Source organism: Vanessa cardui, chromosome 13 (assembly GCF_905220365.1).
Source record: "Vanessa cardui chromosome 13, ilVanCard2.1, whole genome shotgun sequence".
NCBI classification, from domain to species: Eukaryota; Metazoa; Arthropoda; class Insecta; order Lepidoptera; family Nymphalidae; genus Vanessa; species Vanessa cardui.
The window spans coordinates 7,350,107-7,369,230 of record NC_061135.1 but is presented as its reverse complement, the minus strand read 5'-3'; the positions used below and the strand labels follow the sequence as shown (position 1 = coordinate 7,369,230).

The window sequence follows — 19,124 nt, the reverse complement described above, 5'->3', positions numbered from 1 at the left end:
ATACTGAGTACTGTTATTTGGCGGTAGAATAACTTTAGATCGTTAGATCTACAAATATGCAAAGAAATGTGTATTAAAATTCGTATAATTAAATAAAAACACAATGATCACTGACCTGTTTCTCGTTAATAGCTCCTGAACTATAAGTGGCAGCAAGTGTCGAACTGCACATCTCCGAGTACCACGGCACCTCGCCTCTTTCCGTCGCGGAGGATATGGAGAGAGTCCAGATTGAGTTGGTGTAGCCGTCACAATTGCAATTGTCGTGTTCTCGACCACCGTTACCAGAAGCCCACACGAAGATTGATCCTTTTCCATTACGGCCCTATGTAGCAAAATTGAATTTAAGCTGATTAAATACACAATTATTGGAATTAATTCGTTTTCCTGGAGCCATATATATTACATTGTTCAGTAGAACTATCGACTAAATGGATCGCATTGTTTTGTATTAGCACAAATTCGATATTCAAATACAATCTTGTATATAATTTCATCGCTCTTTCCGAGGAATGTATTAGCTTCCATTCTTGTGAAATTAACAAATATTTACGTTCAAATAGTGGTTTAGAACCACTAATTTTGGAATTTACAATATAATTTAAATGGATAGATAGAGGTAGAAAGGACAATTGTAAAGATATTTCCAAGAAAAAAATACAAATGGTAGATATAAACACACGCACTTAAAATGGAATCAATATAGTTCTCCTATTTTACTTCATCTGATGATTGCATGCCGTTAAAGTGACAAGCTTGAAACTGAATAACCTAAAATTTTGGGTACAAAAATCTCTCATGTTAAATACTCTGCTTTCTCTGCGAAGGGAAAGAGTATTTACGCATGCCTTAGAAAATACATTGCCGCTAGTTCTGAACTTGAGCTCTTTCCGTTTGTATGGAATTCAGATACCAATTCGCACAAACTCGTCCTGCGCAGTTAGTTAATCCAACCGAAATCAGCCATGGGCATCATATTCATTATTTAATTAATACTTGATGAATGTTTGACGAATTGGAGGTGAATGTTAATTGAAATTAAGCAATCCCGACCTCCTAATTTAATAGTGGTTCTATAATCAACTGTTAATATGAATGAATAATTATTAGTAACATAGAACCTCTTTGTACATTAACATCGAAATGTTGAGGAATAGTTAAGAATTCGAGTGTTTCGTTGACGAAATTAGTTTCTACGATATAAATAAATGTGTCTGGAACATAAACGATTATAATGTAAATGTCATTCAAACCTCTCAATACAAATTCAAATAACTCTTTCTCAGACAAAAGTATATTGTTCATATTCTATTTTTCTTGTGAGGATCTCATTTCGATAAAATTCCAAATCGATTAAACCGAATTAAAATACAGTTTTAAGTGACATTACAATAATGTTGCTAGGTTAAAAAATATTTTAATCGATACATTGTTCGTCGTGCAAAACAAGTCAGAAAAATTAGCAAATACACCGCGGAGTACATTCACGTAACAAGGGAATTGAAACTAATCAAAAGTGATGTCGCTTAAAGGCACTTAAAACTTTTCTTTAGAGCGTACAGATGAAATGGTGTTCAGTACGAAGGTTGGAAGATATTATGTAAATTTTATACCAGGAACACTTGACATGGATGGTGGAGAGAGAAAATAATTGCATCATTACAAAAATTACTCCACCAAGCTGCTCACTTTAGTTCACTTAGTTACGAATTCTCTTTTATAGTGCACCTATAAATAATTTCGAGACAAGTGTCTATTTTTCGGATGACGGAATGTGTCAGATTTGACAGCTCTATTTTGTTTTTAAACGAAATGCATCCTTACAAAATTTCATGAAACAAAGTATATTTTACTCAAGCGCTTAGCTTTATAAATGAAGCACATTTGCATCATGAACATTTATAATACTAATTTATTTAAATAAAGTATTACCATTTTTGCATGCATTTTTCGTTCTTGTTAAGAAATTATAGTGTCCTTTTTGAATTATAAAATTAGTAACGTAGAATAGGATTTGCATATGTATGTGTATTTTATATCTTAGCGATGTGTCGTATTAGTTGAGGGGACCATAATTAAGTGTGGTGATAAATTCCTCGTGATTGGGTCCCATGGCCAATATGAAACGATACTTAGCAACTACACACGACATATTATTATAAAGTCCAAGGCTATGCGTAAACATAATACACTTATAATTCTTCACTCTTATAATCTAACGGGACACCACATCTAATAGGATCAGAAAGACAAGTTTCAGACGCACGACCAACTGCTTTCAATGTTACCGCAGCACGAGACAACACCTCGTTGACGGAAAGGAAGGCTAAATTATTGACACCAGGCTACTACTGGGAATTTATAGACATAAAAACCTGATAACTTTTTCATTGCAAATTATGATACAAATGCTGTTAATGGTCAATAGTTACCTTAGTGACGCCTTCAATAAACGCTCTAGTCGCCAGTTCTCCAGGGCCATCCACCGTCTTCCCATCATCATCCGGACCCCACGAGGCGCTATAGATGTCGACGTGTTGAGGGTTGAGGCTTAACGAGCGTGCTTCCACTGCATCTGTGACATCACCGTCCAGCATACGCACACCTACGACAAAATAAGGTTATTTAATGAAGGATAAGTAATTATTTTAATAAATCTATTTACGTATTTCCATACAAATACTGTTTATTTTTTTGAGTCTGCCAGTACCACCAAAATATCGATTTTTTAATGCTACTCTTTTTAACGAAAAAGTTTTTAGTTAAAAAGGTAAACAAAGCATATGTGAATTTAATTGTATTTTTAGTACCAATTCAGTTTATTGCTAAGTCTTGTCTGCTGAATCTACGTTCCGAAACGTTTGTAGCTTTAGGTACATTAAATATAATCTTGTAAAATGAGGTTTCCAAAGTACTTGTAGGATTCTACACGAATAAAGTTCGTTTTTATTTTGGTATTATAGTGCTAAAAAGATTTAAAATAATATGTGTGAATAAAATTAATACAAAACATTAATTGTTTAATATAACAGTCACAAACATGATATAAACTTATAATACCAAGTTACCGATTTCGTAAAGTCAATATAATCCTAGTGGTATGTTCAATACATACTTAAATGTATGTATAAATTCGCTTATTAAATAGATAAATATTTTTCTTTGCCTCTCGAAAACTAAAAAAACTTATTTCAGTGTGTGTTTTAAAGGTCAATGAGACAATATAGCACAATATTTATCTTGAGAGTATGACGTGGAAGACGCTGTAAGCTAGTATTAAAATTCATTGTCAGAATGACATAAAAAGTATATATTTATCTCCAAACATAATATTATTTTTATTTTTAATAATTATCTATTACATTGATATTTTTATAAGTAAATAAATGAAACCGAACACTAAAACACAATTTAAAAAGTTAAAGAATATTGCAGTTCATAGTACTAAAAAAATCATTTTGATTTCAGTAACAACTAGGAACATTTATTTTATGCGAAGTAAAACATACACCATCAACATACAGCATATTATGCACTCTGTAAATTTCCCACTGATGGGCTAAGGACTCCCTTTGAGGACATGGTTTGTTGAGCATATTCCACCAGGCTGGTCCAACACGATTTGGTGCATTCACACCCAGGCAAGTTGCAGAATTTCTTTGAAATTAGATTCATAGCCGAGCATGAGAGGAATCATAAACACAAGCAATTGAACACACAAAACAATTGAAACAATTGCGTTTGAACCTGCAATCATCGGTAAAGATGTACGCGTTCTAGCGACAGAGCCATTTTGGCTGAATGGAAAATAAGTAATTGCAATGCAATATATTAGAATATCATTAAAGAACATGAAATTTGGCAATTGATACAAACCTAAGCGTGTCTCACTGATATTAATATATTTCTCGTACAACGACAGAGGAAAACGTTGTCAAGAAATCTGAATGTCTCGGAAGAAATTCTAATATCCGCCCATCCGCAACGGAGAAGGAACGGTGGATTAAGATACGAATAAATCTATTTAACAGAATGTCAGGCTTATTCATGACATAGATACATTTACAGACTTATTCATGTCATAGATACATACCGATATATTTAAGAATTTATTATAAAATATATAAAAAAATATGGTTATTTATAAAAACTAACCTAACCTAAGCGAAGAATTGTAAAGAAATTTTATACGTTTTATTGTAAATTGAATCACCGTTCATAATCTCTTGACAGTTTACAATCTTGCGACATAGATTATAATCTAACGGTATTTACAATTTCTCGGTGATGTATACTCGTACATATTTCAAACCTTAATCTTAGTAATCCATACTTAAAACAGACTGTTAATTATTTCAATTCCATTGTGGTACGAACTTATATACATTTTTGTTAGACATGTATTTGGGAATATCGGTCGGTCTTTGTATATGAGAGAGTCGAGATGGCCCAGTGGTTAGAACGCGCGCATCTTAACCGATGATTGCGGGTTTAAACCCAGGCAAGCACCGCTGTTTCATGTGCTTAATTTGTCTTTATAATTCATCTCATGCTCAGCGGTGAAGGAAAACATCGTGAGGAAACCTGAATGTGACAAATTTCATAAAAATTCTGCCACATGTGTATTTCACCAACCCGCATTGGAACAGCGTGGTGGAATATGTTCCAAACTTTCTCCTCAAAGGGAGAGGAGGCCTTTAGCCCAGCAGTGGGAATTTACACGCTGTTGTTGTTGTTGTTGTATATGAGACTGTCATATATGTCTGTTTTTTTTTTAATGCAAGTAATAAGTCCTTTTAGAATTATAGTGGTTTCGTTTTAATTCATTACTTTGTATTCGACAACATCACATACATTACTGATCCCAATGTAAGTAGCTAAAGTACTTGTGTATGGAAAATCAGAAGTAACGACGGTACAACAAACAGACTTAAGACAACATAGAAAACTTACAAATTATTTCTACTCGGCCGGGTATCGAGCCCAGGAACTAGGAGTGGAAAACGAATACGCTACTCGATCACTCAGGGCATCATTGTATAATATATGTTTTTACGAGTTCATTCAATCTGAGGTTCACGTCACAAATAGACATATATAATTGTATCGGCGAGTCGTCGAGGCTCAAACAACATATAATAGAATAGGGAATATATAATGTTATTGAAATATGAGCTACGAGTTTCTGAAACTATTCCGAGCTAAGCATTTATATTTACAAGCAATGCCTTATTTATGCGAAGCAATATATTGTCAGACGAATGAAGGCTTCGAAGTTCAATAATTGATACTCGAAGATACAATATGTTCGTGAATATTAATACTATATATATTTAAAGTAGGTGGTTATATTTATATATTTATATTTCGTTATAAACAACAAATTTTATCCCACTACTCATTGTTATTTTACTCTTTGATTGAAAACGAACCAACTTTTTTATTTAGAAATATATCTTTTCATCCTTTTTATTAGATTGTTCAACATCTATAATACCGTGATAACTAGACATATGATAACTAGGCATAGATATTGGTACTGTATAAAATTTTATCCATTTCTTACAAAACCAACCACCAATCTTTGAAACTTAGATGTATATCTCTGACCTGTAGTTACACTGGCTCACTTACCATTAAAATCAGAATAAAACAAACAATATGTCAAACCTTCCCAGACATCAATCAAACCCTACAGTATATCTTACTTTAACAAATATGTTTTTTTACAAATCACCTTTTACACAATAATATACTGGATCAATCAAGGGGCTCGTATCGTAAGGGCACCGTGGCTGACACCGGCTCCAAATATAACAATAACTATAGCTACGTTATATAATCGTAAATCGACTTTTAAGTAGTCTAATATTTTTCATTTCATTTTACTTAGGAGGACTCTAAAAAATATGTTCAATACGCAATTATTTTTATTACTTTTTAGAGCATATTCAATAGTTTTAAAATGCTGTTTTGTTTGAAGTCGGTTTTTCTTTTTGTTAAAATTTTTATTTATATTTATATAAAACATAATAATAATAAACTTTATTATGAACAAAGAAACAGTTACAGTGAAAAGAAATAATGGATGTTACAAATGTTAGCTTTAACAGTGAATTTCACAATCAATCTCAAACAATCTTTCCACTAGCTAACATTCTTGCCACCATTCCACGCAGTCATCATTTGTACTGTTATTAGTACTTGCGACAAATATAGTACATAAACGAAATTGGTGTATAAATAACTTTCACAATCGTAAATGAATAATAATTAAATCAAATATTTAATTATATTTCACATCGTTCCTCGAGACATTGACAGGAACAGTTTAACTTTTTGAACTTGCTGTGCTCGCGACTTCGTTCGTGTTTATATTTAACAGAAAAAACAATGTATTACTCCTTATTATATCAGCTATCTGCCAGTGAAAGTCTCGTTAAAATCGGTCCAGCCGTTCCAGGAACAGACTCTAGTGTTATTTTGGTATATGTATTACATACAAACTTATTTACTAAAAAGCGGTTATTTTAATATTACAAAGAGACGCTCAAATTTTGTTATATCTATAGATTTACTTTTTTATAAAAAATAATTTCAATAAAAACCTCTCAGTGATAAACAACAAAATACGTTCCAAGGATATCGTGAAGTAAACAATTAACAGGATATCGTTTCTTCTGAGTCAAGGTGGTCCTGTGACTGAAACACATTAATCTTTACCAAAGTTTGCGAGTTCGTACACGGACTTCCGATGCTAAATTGTGTTTATAATACATCTCAAGGTAGTACGAAAACCACACGTTTTATATAAATTTGTATACATATTTTTAAAATTATTCGAATTGTATACGTCTTTACCGCTTTATTAATCTCATGTACTTTATTGTTTACCAAATGAAGAAGGAAAATATGTATTATAAACATAATAACAATAACTATTACTATTCTATTTCTTGATGGTAGGGCTTTGCGCAAGCCCGTCTAGGTAGGTACCACCCACTCATCAGTTATTCTACCGCCAAATAACAGTACTCAGTATAGTTGTGTTCCGGTTTGAAGGGTGAGTGAGCCAGTATAACTACAGGCACATGGGACATAACATCTTAGTTGCCAAGGTTGATGGCACATTGACGATGTAAGGAATAGTTAATATTTCTTACAGCGTCATTGTCTATGGGCGAAGGTGGCTTTCCATCAGATGGCCCATATGCTCGTCCGCCAACCTATACCATAAAATAAAAAAAACTACATATCCAAAGGTCATAGTCATATAGAGAGTAAAAATCAAAAAATACTTTATTCAAGCAGATTTTTACAAGCACTTTTGAATCGTCATTTAACAACTTTTTTAAATTAAGCTACCGCCGATTCGGAACGTAGACTCTACCAAAAAGTACCGACAAGTATCTCAGTACTTATATTTTTAAAATCTACGCTCATAACCCAACGAAAATCATTAACAATTGTCGTTTTATGTTAATGATTTTGATAAGGTTCCAAAATGAGTAAATTAACTTCAAGAATTAGCCCAAATGTTGCATAAAGAAATAAAAATATTAACTGAAACATATGGCGATTAAACCATTTATTTTCTCATTTCATAATTTGACGCGAGAGAAGCAATTTCAGTACTAATTACTTATTCACATGTGCAAGCAAGTTGGCAAAGAGCGTTGTCTCCATTCTGACCTAAAAACGTCTTATTACGCGAATCTACGTTCGTCTATTTAAGAAAATATTTTTACGAAACTTTTGTCACAGAAAATAGGTTAATAAAGGAAGAAAATGTTTTCAAATTTTCTTTAGGTTTCGTCAAAAGAAAGGAGCATGAAGTGGGAAGTTCAGTGAAAAAATATTTAATTATCTAAAAATGTTTCAACGCTAAATTTAGGAAAGTCTTCATAACAGTTAGATATTAAATTATTCGTGTTACAGTTGTTTTAGGTAAATTATTATATTTTTCTTTACACAATTAATTCATTATAGATAGCCTGTAGATACAGCCATAAACAATAAAAAAAATACAAGTTACAAGTCACAACATAAACAATTAGTTGAAGAATTTTGACCAAATTGATATTTTAGACAGTATTGCTTAAGAAGTTAACACTAATATCAAAATAATCGAACTCATTGCATAGCTATAAATACTAAATATACAGTAAATGAACTTAAATATAGTAATATCGTCGTGACGTACTCATATGAATAAAAACAAAAACCTATCTAGGCTTTGCACAGGTGCAAATTATTAATCAAGAAAATTATATGATATACCTTAATATTATTCATCCTCTATAGCACTCAGGAATAATGTAGCTTTTTAATACAATTAATAATAATATTAATATAGATATCATCATACGTTCCAAATATAAACATTAATACATAAAATGTTAGTAATTGCCCCAAATGTGACAATTGCAACACAATAGTTGAACAAAAATTATCTCTGAAATGTACTTAGTATGCTACAATCATTTCAGAAACACGTATTCTGTACATAATAAAAACATAAGATAAAAAGTATCTGCTTAAATTCACACCTTATTTTGCTTTGTATTCCATGTTGAACGTTCGTGTTTAGGATAAATATTATATACTGTACCTTTTCTAATACAATTTCAGTGCTTTATTTTCAACATGATACTTTCGTCTCAAATTATCTCCTTGAGAACTGAAACTATCGAATGATAAGACAGTAATTGCCACTTAAAGTCTTTAAGTGAAATGGCTACAATACAATTGTTGAAGTTAGTTTCGTAGAAATTCAAATGAAGGAAACCAATTTAGATTAATTAGTACTGATATCAGTTGACATGGTCGTTATTTCTGAAAACTAAATAGTGCAGTGGCACCCAATCTATGCTCGTCGATGAACTCAGGTTCAATTCCCCCTTGAATAGATATTTGTTGTTAGATGTTTTGCTGGGCGTGGGTCGTTTCTATTTCAGATATATCGGATAACGATTAAAAACTGATTCAATTTAAACCAAATCGTAAAATCTGCTTTGTTAATACTTAACTATAAGTTTTAATCTCAAATAGGCTCGTAAGAAAATTGGAATCGTAATTTTACAAGATTACATTTTACAACTTTCGGTATGATATTCAGTAATTAAATATGTTTACATTACCATTTATCCTAGATGAAAGTAAATAAGTAAGCATCTTTGACGATTATTTTATAACAAATAAAAAAAAATTAAGCACTTGCACACGAACCTTGATAAGGGTTCGAGTTTTAGGTAAAAGTTTTATCGTAGGCCTCGAGGGATGAATTTAAAAGAAGCTTATGTCCCTTCTGGAGATTCGAGCTTACACAGTAGATTATTCTTAGGTTCAGTGATTGTGAAAGCGTAACAAACAAGATGATAGAAAGAGATACTTTCATTTATAAAATATTTTTAGAACAAAATATGCTCTAACATATGTACGCAATAAAACAATTATCAATAGAATATCGCGTGTGGTTGAAATTCAACAATTTTACAAGCCTTTAATTAATTTCAATCGTTCGTGTGTGGTTCAAATCATGCAACTGAATTCATCAACCAAATGAGATGTAATTTTGAACACTAGCCAGTGACAAAAGTATAGAAAAATGATTTCGGGTAACTGTGTAAAAATGTATACCTTCAATTGGTTGTTGTAAAAAAAGTAATCTTATTATATTGTAGATATAATGGTAGTTAAACAATCCAAGCAAAGGAAATATATAAAAACAGGTGTTAGTAATTATTAAATGTACATGAAATACTCTGACGATAAAATTAAATTGTTCGTAAGTATTCGACAAACATTCCACGAATCAAATATTTAAATTATAAACGTAACAGAAATATTACTTCGACTACGGGAAGAATTTTTGCAATGGTTTTCTTTATGAAATTTACATTGCTTGCTTCTAACAAAGCTTCGTAGGAGAGTTGAAAATTTAGCTTCGAGCTAAACAGGAATATTCCCTCTTTGATAGAGCTGCGTTATTAACGGTGACAACCATTCCCCAGTCAAAAACATTATAGGTGAACACTTTGATACAAAATGTCAAGGCAAGTTAAGTTGCATTTATATAGACTATGGACTAATATTCTCTCATGAACTTTTCTTTAATAATTTGTATATGACTTAAAACATTATCGACACTTATATAATTACATAATAAAAAAAATATTGATTCAAAGATGTATAAAAAATAATAATGATTAATTGTATTAATCAATATATGTATATTGCTAAATGTGTAGAGCATTAAGTCTTTTGTATATATAGTTTCTCTATAGCTTTAAACCTAGCTAAGTAGTATTTCATTTTCAATGCCTTCAATTGTCCTGTTATACTGTTAGAACATTTAGATAAACCTTACCTGATATAATAATGTACTGTAATAAATTAATTAAGAAGTTACCAAAAATCTTACCTCCAACACTTGCTTCATAAGCGACTCCGACAGCGCATAAAGAATTATTAGCGGTTGCCGCAACCTCTCCCGCGCAGCGAGTGCCGTGTCGGTTCGAATCTATCATGTCGTATCTGGGCTGAGGGTCTGGGTCATGGGAGTTCACGTCGTATGATGCCATGTGATCCTGTTTTGGACAAATTTTACAATACAGTAAAGTAATAAATCCAAATCTAAAAGCTTTTTACAATAGACTAAAATGTGCACACCACGTTCACTTAAGTATTCTTCATAGTAAACAAATCATTATTTATATTTGCATTATTATGTATATATAATTCTAGATTAAAGCTCCGAAATTATTTAATTATATAAAGATCTTCCAAATTCGAAAAATTTTATTTCCTGTGTAAGAAAGATGAACTAATATAAATGCCTACTTACGCGCTTACTTAATTTAATTTGTATAGTTAATATTTTAAAATAAAACGTTTAAAAAGTAAGCCAAGTGTTCACGAGCTAAGTTTTTAAGTGTCACATTTTATACAAGTTGAAATAACGCCGGCTTAGATGGTTGGAAAACTAAGTAAATATATTAGACTTCATTTTCCCGCATCTGAAACGTTTTATTTAAACGTTATTTTACATAAAATTTATTTTTTATGTAATAATAATAATAGCAATACTCAAACAAACATTAAGGAATTACTGATATTCTAATTTACCCCCTTCCTTCCTTTTAAGCTTGTCATCTGTGTTTAGAAAGAGGGCGACAGTACCCTAATGGGTCAAAGGCGGCTCGTAAATAATACCACTATTGACGCTTCAGAATATTTATTATTAGTAGTTTATTATATACACACATATATATAATCTATTTTTGGCCCAAATATGATGAACCAGTTGCCTTCCTTAAGTGAATGATGATTAAATAAATGCCGGTCGTTATTAAGAACATTTGTAAATAGCATTAGTGATTTGTTCGTGCCTTTGCATTTTTCGCATATTAACTAGATCCTTGTAAAATTGAGAAATCTAAACATACGTATACATTTTCAAATCTACAGCATGCATATTTACTTATCTATGTATATATTCAAATGATAAATTAAAGTGAACAAAACATTTATTGAAACAAATGATTAGCTATAAAATTACTTCGTATAAATTAATTTAAAATGAAGTTCAAAGAAAACGCGAAATCTTTCATATGTATGTCTTTCAAAACCTAAGTAACTTAATGAATACTTACACCAAGAACATTCATTTCGTAGCGTTAATCGTTCCGCGTATACGAATTAAGTTTTACCCAAAATTGCTTTTAAAGCATTTGATCATTCGAAATGCTACTTTTAAAACATGAAATTATCTAAAGCTGTTATATAAAATTTTATGAGTAGACAACTATGGGATACGATACGACACGCACGCAGATGGCTCATTGTTTATTTAATACCATAAAATTGCAGACAAGTGCCAACAATAACCATACGAAGTTTAATCTAATTCGAATGAAAGCGAGAACACAAATAAACACAAACAATATTAGGTATATATTAAAGCTATTTTTATTTATAATTTAAGAAATATTAATAATTTCGTGCTTGCTACGTTAGACCGATCGAAACCTATCCACAATTACAGATCGTTAAAAACAATAACTTTCATCCGACAACATACATCCGAATAAATCCGTTAATCGAGATAATTCGATATTAAATCGTCAAAAATCAATGATATGACAGATGACAGTTCAACGGGCGGCCATGTTTGACTTTTACGGGTGCGTTCAGATTCAGTATATTCAAATTCATATAGTTTTATTTATTTTACCGAAGCGAAACCGAGTTTTCATCTTGTATTGAATAATTTATGCTGTTACAGCTTATAAATAACAGAGCTAATAATTCTTGTAATTCAGCTTACTGTGGCAAACGTAATAGGTTAGGCGTTCTTTGTTTAGCCAAACAAACAGTGGATATTGCAAACAGTGAACTCGAGAGACAACTTCATCTGTATTACATAGAGGGCAGTTTACATGATCGATAACTACCAAACAGGTTAACTTAGGGTTGTCGTATTATACACAACACTGAATGTCTTAACAATTCGTCAGATTGAATGGAATGACGTAAAACTCTTTTTTCTAGGAACTCCTCATGGAGTATTAATTTATTAAGTTACGTTATATGGAATACTTTTGTAAAATGGTAATAATGAAAAGTAGTAGTAGTAATAATGAAAAGTGTCCACCAATCTTATGTACATCAAAATTTTTGACAAAAGATTAAAGTAAGCAAAATTTTAATCTTTTAAGGAAACGGTTTTTTTTATGATAAAAACAGGACAACAAAATGAAACAGAGAATTATAATTTCTGAAATTTACTACAAAGATCGTCTTTACGTCTATACATCGTATATTTTCCCCTAAGACGAGCTCTCCGAGACAAAGCAATTCTATTCTAATTTACTAAAGGCGTGTTCGCCATAATATGCACAGATTTTGACGCCATACTACCTATTAGGTAATGTACTTGACACGTTTTATTTTAAATGTGGTTTACCCATTAGGCCCACAAATGATTCATGCCTATTGTTCAACTATTGTGTTCGCTATTCGGACACTTTTAATATCCTTTGGGAACCTGTCAATGTCTGTGTATTATGATTGTAAAGGTACTGACATTTAATTCGTTGAAGAGTATATAAGCAGAAATTCCGAACAATGAGGATGTAATTCTGATCAAATTTAAACTATGGCCAGTCTCAAGTACAACCTTACTGTATGGGATATAGCAGTGCACAGATGCATTCTTCACTTAGAGCAACGGGTATGCATCATGTATGCTTCCTAATTTCACGATCCGGGATTTGCGTACAGGCCATCGGCCTCATAAGCTAGTTACTAAAGCCCACAAATGAAACAGTCTCCATGTAAACCACGTACACACGTGGTTAACAAACTTAGGTATGTTTTCGGAAGTTTAACCATTCCAAAACGTAGAATGTTGCACGAAGCCATTAATTATCAACTATTGTTATAGTAGTAACGATAGGTCTTATATAACTTAAATAATGTATAAAAAGCTATGATATGAAAATTCCTTTTTTTGTTTATATACTTATGATGAAGTAGACATACTCTACGAGAAGTAGCCGATATAGAAGTAAACACAATATTAGGTGTAATTTAAGATTGTTTTTACCAAGCTTTTAAAATGTTTTTCCTTTTGGTAGGCCATTTAGATTTTCGATCAAAAGTTTTTCTTAGTTCGTCAGTCATTTTAATATGTAATGTGAAATGCCGTCCAAGAATAAAACGTACTTTAGAAGAGGCCTTCCGAAAAACATCTCATCAGCATTGATATCTCAGCGTTTATGCAGTCTTAGTGATCAAGTTTCTGATTCAAATTGTCATAACGCCCTTAATTACCATAACTGTTACACCGAGGGGACATAACTGTTTTCCGTGGTTGGAGTTTTAGTTTTAGATTGACAAGTCAGATATCAAAGTTTGTCACGGAGATCCCTAGTCTTAAACTCGGCTGCATATTTCCAGTTATATATAGTTCTACCAGAAAATCATATTGATCTCTCATAAATTTTGCCAGTATTGAAACTACGCTATTTAGGTTAAAGATTTAGTGATACACCTGTAACAAACCGTTTTGTAGATAGCGATGCTACTTTTCGTCATCAAAGATTTGGTAAAGGAATATGTATCATTGACGGCAATTCTTCCCTCCTTATTTCTAAGAAGCCTTACATTATGTAAGTTCGAACTGAATTAATGTGAAATTTTAGCTAACAGATTCTGTACACGAAATTGTATTAAATTTACATCAGTAATCGTAAAATCTGATATAGAACATTGCCGAATCAGGGCGAAGATAAACTAAGTAAATATAAATAAAGACTGTCAATATTATTGTTTTCGTTTCTATGCTGTTTCTACTGAGATTATTTTATGTTGTCGAAATTGATATCTCATTTGAAATTTATCTTGAAATGTACGTAAAAAAAACAAGCATTTTGTATTTAAAATTCAATCAGTAAATCATTCAGAAAATTCAATATAAAAACTCGACACAGAATTTTTCAAAATTAATTTGAAATTTAATTAAACAATCACTTAAATCGAATTTAATATTTCCATTTCCTAATTTTGCTGAATGATTAAGTATTTTTTATATAGAATTTGGGCGACCAAGTTTTGCTCGGATTCTTATAACATTTTAGAGGAATTTCGTTTTTAAGAAAGACTAGGTGTTTTTCCTGAAGAACGGTAGCTAATTTTTATATTAGAGCCGTTTATACGAAATTTGATAAAACGTTTCCAAGATGAACGAAATAAATAATTTCCTTATTATATACTACCTAAATATAAACGACAATTTCTATAGATAAATCAAATTAGCTACGTCAAACGTCTTTCAGATATCAAGATGAAACTTCGTCGCTCACGGTAATTTGTAAAGTAGGCAATATTCTCAGGTTTCATGTGTGCCATAATACATCAAACGACCTTTCGTTATAAATGTTCATATTGTTTATTAATGTATAATTCTCTACTTATAACACAGATGAAACGCTTATACGCCGATTCGAAACATCGCACATACAGCCGTAATAGCACTGACCTAATTACCCGTTTTTCCAAACCAACATTGAGATTAAAGCCCCACGCGAGATGAATCGTGTAATTTCAAACTCAACTGCCTTTGTACGTGAATCTTGCTGAAAGCGGTGAAACACACCCTCAGCTTTTGCTATAATCACGTGGAATACAAACAACAATAAGTATTGAATACCTGTTTATTGAAACAAGTTGGAAAAAGAATCATTTTTAAGATTTAACGCTAATGGACAACTGTACTATTTGATTATCCGACATTACCCAAAGATTACATACATTGCGGTGTTTGAGAAGCTCTCGTCGTCAGTCGTCTTGTAATTATGGACAACTAGTAGTCGCCCGCGGTTTCACTTGCGTTTTAGGGTGTCGGTTGTCATGTGTTAGGCAAAAAAGTAGTCTATGTCTTTGCTTGCTTATATCAAATTTCATCAAATTCGGTTCAGCGGTTTGTTCGTGAAAGATCGACAGAAAAACAGACAGACAGAGCTATTTTCACATTTACAGTAGTAATATAAATTTAATAAAATTTTTGTATTCAAATATATAGAATAAAGGTGATTTTACGTTTATTACAGACTCATTACATTCAGTATATGAAAAAAAAAGTAAACGGTTACAAAGAAACATGTTCAATTTTCCCAAGTCATAAACGAAAGCAGTACTAACAATACGAAACCTACAATTTCGAACTAGAGCTACTTTGTTCTTAAATGTCACTTGTACGAACGCCAACCTATTTATTTAATACTGTAGTACTTGCCCGAAGAACGATTTATACAAACAAACGCCTTTGACTTCAAACCACGAGTATACTCTGAAATGTTGCCTTACGAAGTCGAAACTACGATTAATTATTTTGAATGTCTACTTTAGCTGATAGATGCTATACACTTAGCTCACAGCATTTCTTATACTGTTGCAACGTCAAAATAAGCAGTTTTTATTAAGTACGAAATTATGTTTCAATATTAAAAATAAATCAAACAAAAAAATCTTTATTTAAGTAACATACAAGCACCTTTGAAACTCACATTATGTCACGTTAACTAAATGTAAATCTAGTATCGGTTCGAAGTATAGATTCTACCGAGAAGAATTGGCAAGTACATCAATAGTTACTGTTATCCAACATTTGAAATACAATGTTATATCAATCTAATACAATTAGATTCATATAATATTATATCTTGCGTGGAAGTCGACGAGTACTAACTAATATTTTATCATCTCTTTAATCTCGTGAAGAATTAGCCTTATTTAATAATAGTTATAAACGATTAATAACTTGCCCCAGTAAGGATTCATTGAGTTTGCTGAATTGAGTCTTGGCGTTTTTAGCTTATTATTACTTATCGCGTTACAATAATGACTATTATAAGATATTTTATTTTGTTGAAATTTTGTAATTTTTTTATGGCATAGGTTGGCGGACGAGCATATTGGCCACTTGATGGTAAGTGGTCACCATCCCCCATAGACAATGACGCTGTAAGCTGTAAGAAATATTAACTATTCCTTACATCGTCAATGTGCCACCAACCATGGGAATTAAGATTTTATGTCCCTTGTGCCTGTAGTTACACTAGCTCACTCACCCTTCAAACCGGAACACAACAATACTGGGTACCGTTATTTGGCTGTAGAATAACTGGTGAGTAGGTTGGTACCTAACCAGACGGGCTTGCACAAAGCCCTACCACCAAGAAAATAGTTTTAAATATAAAATTATAAATAGTTCAGAAATGAAAGTAACCAAAATATACTAGTCGAGCACTATCAATATCATTTAGTTATCTCACTTTTCTAGCCGCGTGTGCTGTGAGTTTTCCTGTTTGAGACTATAAATGAGGATTTCACTGAAGTTTCGAATCTGTCATCATTACTGTTTATCGCTATACATTTTATTTTTGTTTTGTAACAGTTTATATAAAGTTCACGTTTTGTTTTTTTTTTAACATTATAGCACAAATGTTTTAAAAGATGCGCATATTTTTCCGACAATTTTAAATATTAATAAGGTAGCTTCAGCAATATAACATAGAAATTATAATACTAAAAATAGAAACAGACCTAAAATGGATTCTTGTGGAACACCCATTTTTAGCACAGATCCAGGGGCCTTTGTTCCATTAATTATAACTTGTTGAACTTCTTGACTTAAGTATGACGTAAAGAAATCTTTAATACAGTCATATTTTAACTTACATAAAAGCGTTCGTTCGAAAACCCAAAATGGAAATTTTATATTGTTGTTTTATTTTTCCTATTATAAATACATACAATATCGTTCATAAACTTTTTAAGTTCATGATTATAGATATAAGAAATACATAATTGTTACAGGTTTGGGTTGTCTGGAAGAGATGGCTAATTAGCCATCCAGCCATAGCCAATAGCCATAAGTCCAATTGTATAACACTCCCAATATTTATTTTTTTGTTGTTATTTTACTAATTTGTTTAATTTTGTGTTTAATCCTTAGTAAAATAAAGTATATTACATTCTTGTCATGTCATTAATTCGTTCATTTTACTTACATTTCTTAAATCCATTAAAATACTATTATGGCTAGATAAGGCGATAAAATTATAAATCGACGAAACCATCGTCAGAGGGCCAATCCCCTTGGCGGTCAATCAGAAATCGTTAACGCTATTGCTAATAACGTAAGTGCGGCACCAATTAGTTATCGGTATATTAGCTTGAAAGCATGCCAACGCGACTGCGCCCGCCACGCGTGGAATCCATTCATAACCGTGGAATATGAGAATAATTCGACACCGCTATTTACCGGAGTTATTTACAATCGAGTTAAAAAGGATAGACTTTATTTATTAAACAAATTTTCAAACCGTATTTATAATCACTAGGCTAGCTAACCCTTCTGGGTAGATACCATTCAAACATGAGATACTCTTCCACTAAACAGTAGTACAATTGTATATAGGTTAATTGTATATAGGTAGTGATCACTTACCATCAGATGACTTTTTAACAAATTTGGCACAATGACAAATTGTTTTAAATTGCACTGAGAGTATATTATTATTTCATTTATAATCGTCATTCGCTTGCCCTTATTCCATTTACTTGTAGGCGGTGTAATGTTATTTATATAAATTTGGCAGACTTTTAAGGTTGACCACCTTTATGACGCGTAGGTATGATTCTTTTGTTGTGTTAGTCTGAAGTAAGATGTGATGATATTAAATATCTACTGAAAAACAATACCCAAGCTCAAACAACACCTACGTGTAAACCTTTCTATCGGAAACAACGCGATTTTATTTGTTATAGGATATGATCTGTGGTTCATAGTTGCTTGAACTTCAATCAAAATCTGGATATCAAATATTACATTAAATTAGTCTTAAATTTAATCCAATTAAACTTTCAGTGTTGGAAACACTGAAAGGAGTATTATTATTGTTCAATACTAATAATAACTATAAAATAATAATACAGCGATCACTCATGTTTCTAACCGTCAGTGGAATCTGTTGAGTCTGAAAGTGATAGTTAATCACATTTTTAAATTAATTAATAGTACTATAGTTTAACCCGTTGTCATTATTATATAATACCATAAACTTACATAGTTGGCTACTAAATCCGGGTGGTCAGTTTCTAATCCGTCATCAAGGATGGTGACCACCACGCCTCTGCCAGTAATGCCTTCCCGCCACGCGGGTATTACATTCATATCCAAGCCGCCGCCCCGATTCTGCAAGGAAAAATAATGTTACTTCATAAATCTAACGTACATACCTGTCTAATTATCGATAATTTATCAGAACAGAATGTTATTTAAATCTTACTATATATACATTTTTTTTAAGCAAAGACATAAAAAAGACATGTAAGTAGATATTTACAAGAATTACTTGTAAATTACATTAAAATAAATATTGATTATTCAGTAATTTCAATACCATAAAAACTAAAGGATCACTATGAATGTAATTTTTCGATTAGGTATATATTATAGATTTATTAAGTTTGTACGCTGGAAATGCAAGCCCATTTTTTTTATAATCTTAGTTTTATATTTTTATAAAAATACCAACATCTTTGAAATTTAATTC

At 31.6% G+C, this 19,124-nt stretch overlaps 1 protein-coding gene across 8 annotated transcripts in view; it reads right to left on the bottom strand.

Annotated features, from left to right (window-relative positions):
- Window positions 1–19,124, bottom strand: part of LOC124534746 (furin-like protease 1) — a 168,054-nt gene that overhangs the window by 14,484 nt on the left and 134,446 nt on the right. For all 8 annotated transcript variants that reach the window (XM_047110748.1, XM_047110747.1, XM_047110753.1 and 5 more), the window contains exons 5-8: window positions 18,635–18,763; window positions 10,424–10,589; window positions 2,433–2,605; window positions 116–325 (exon numbers count right to left, since the gene is read on the bottom strand). In XM_047110748.1, coding sequence (XP_046966704.1) covers window positions 116–325; window positions 2,433–2,605; window positions 10,424–10,589; window positions 18,635–18,763 — 678 coding nt within the window. The remainder of the gene's footprint in view (window positions 1–115; window positions 326–2,432; window positions 2,606–10,423; window positions 10,590–18,634; window positions 18,764–19,124) is intronic.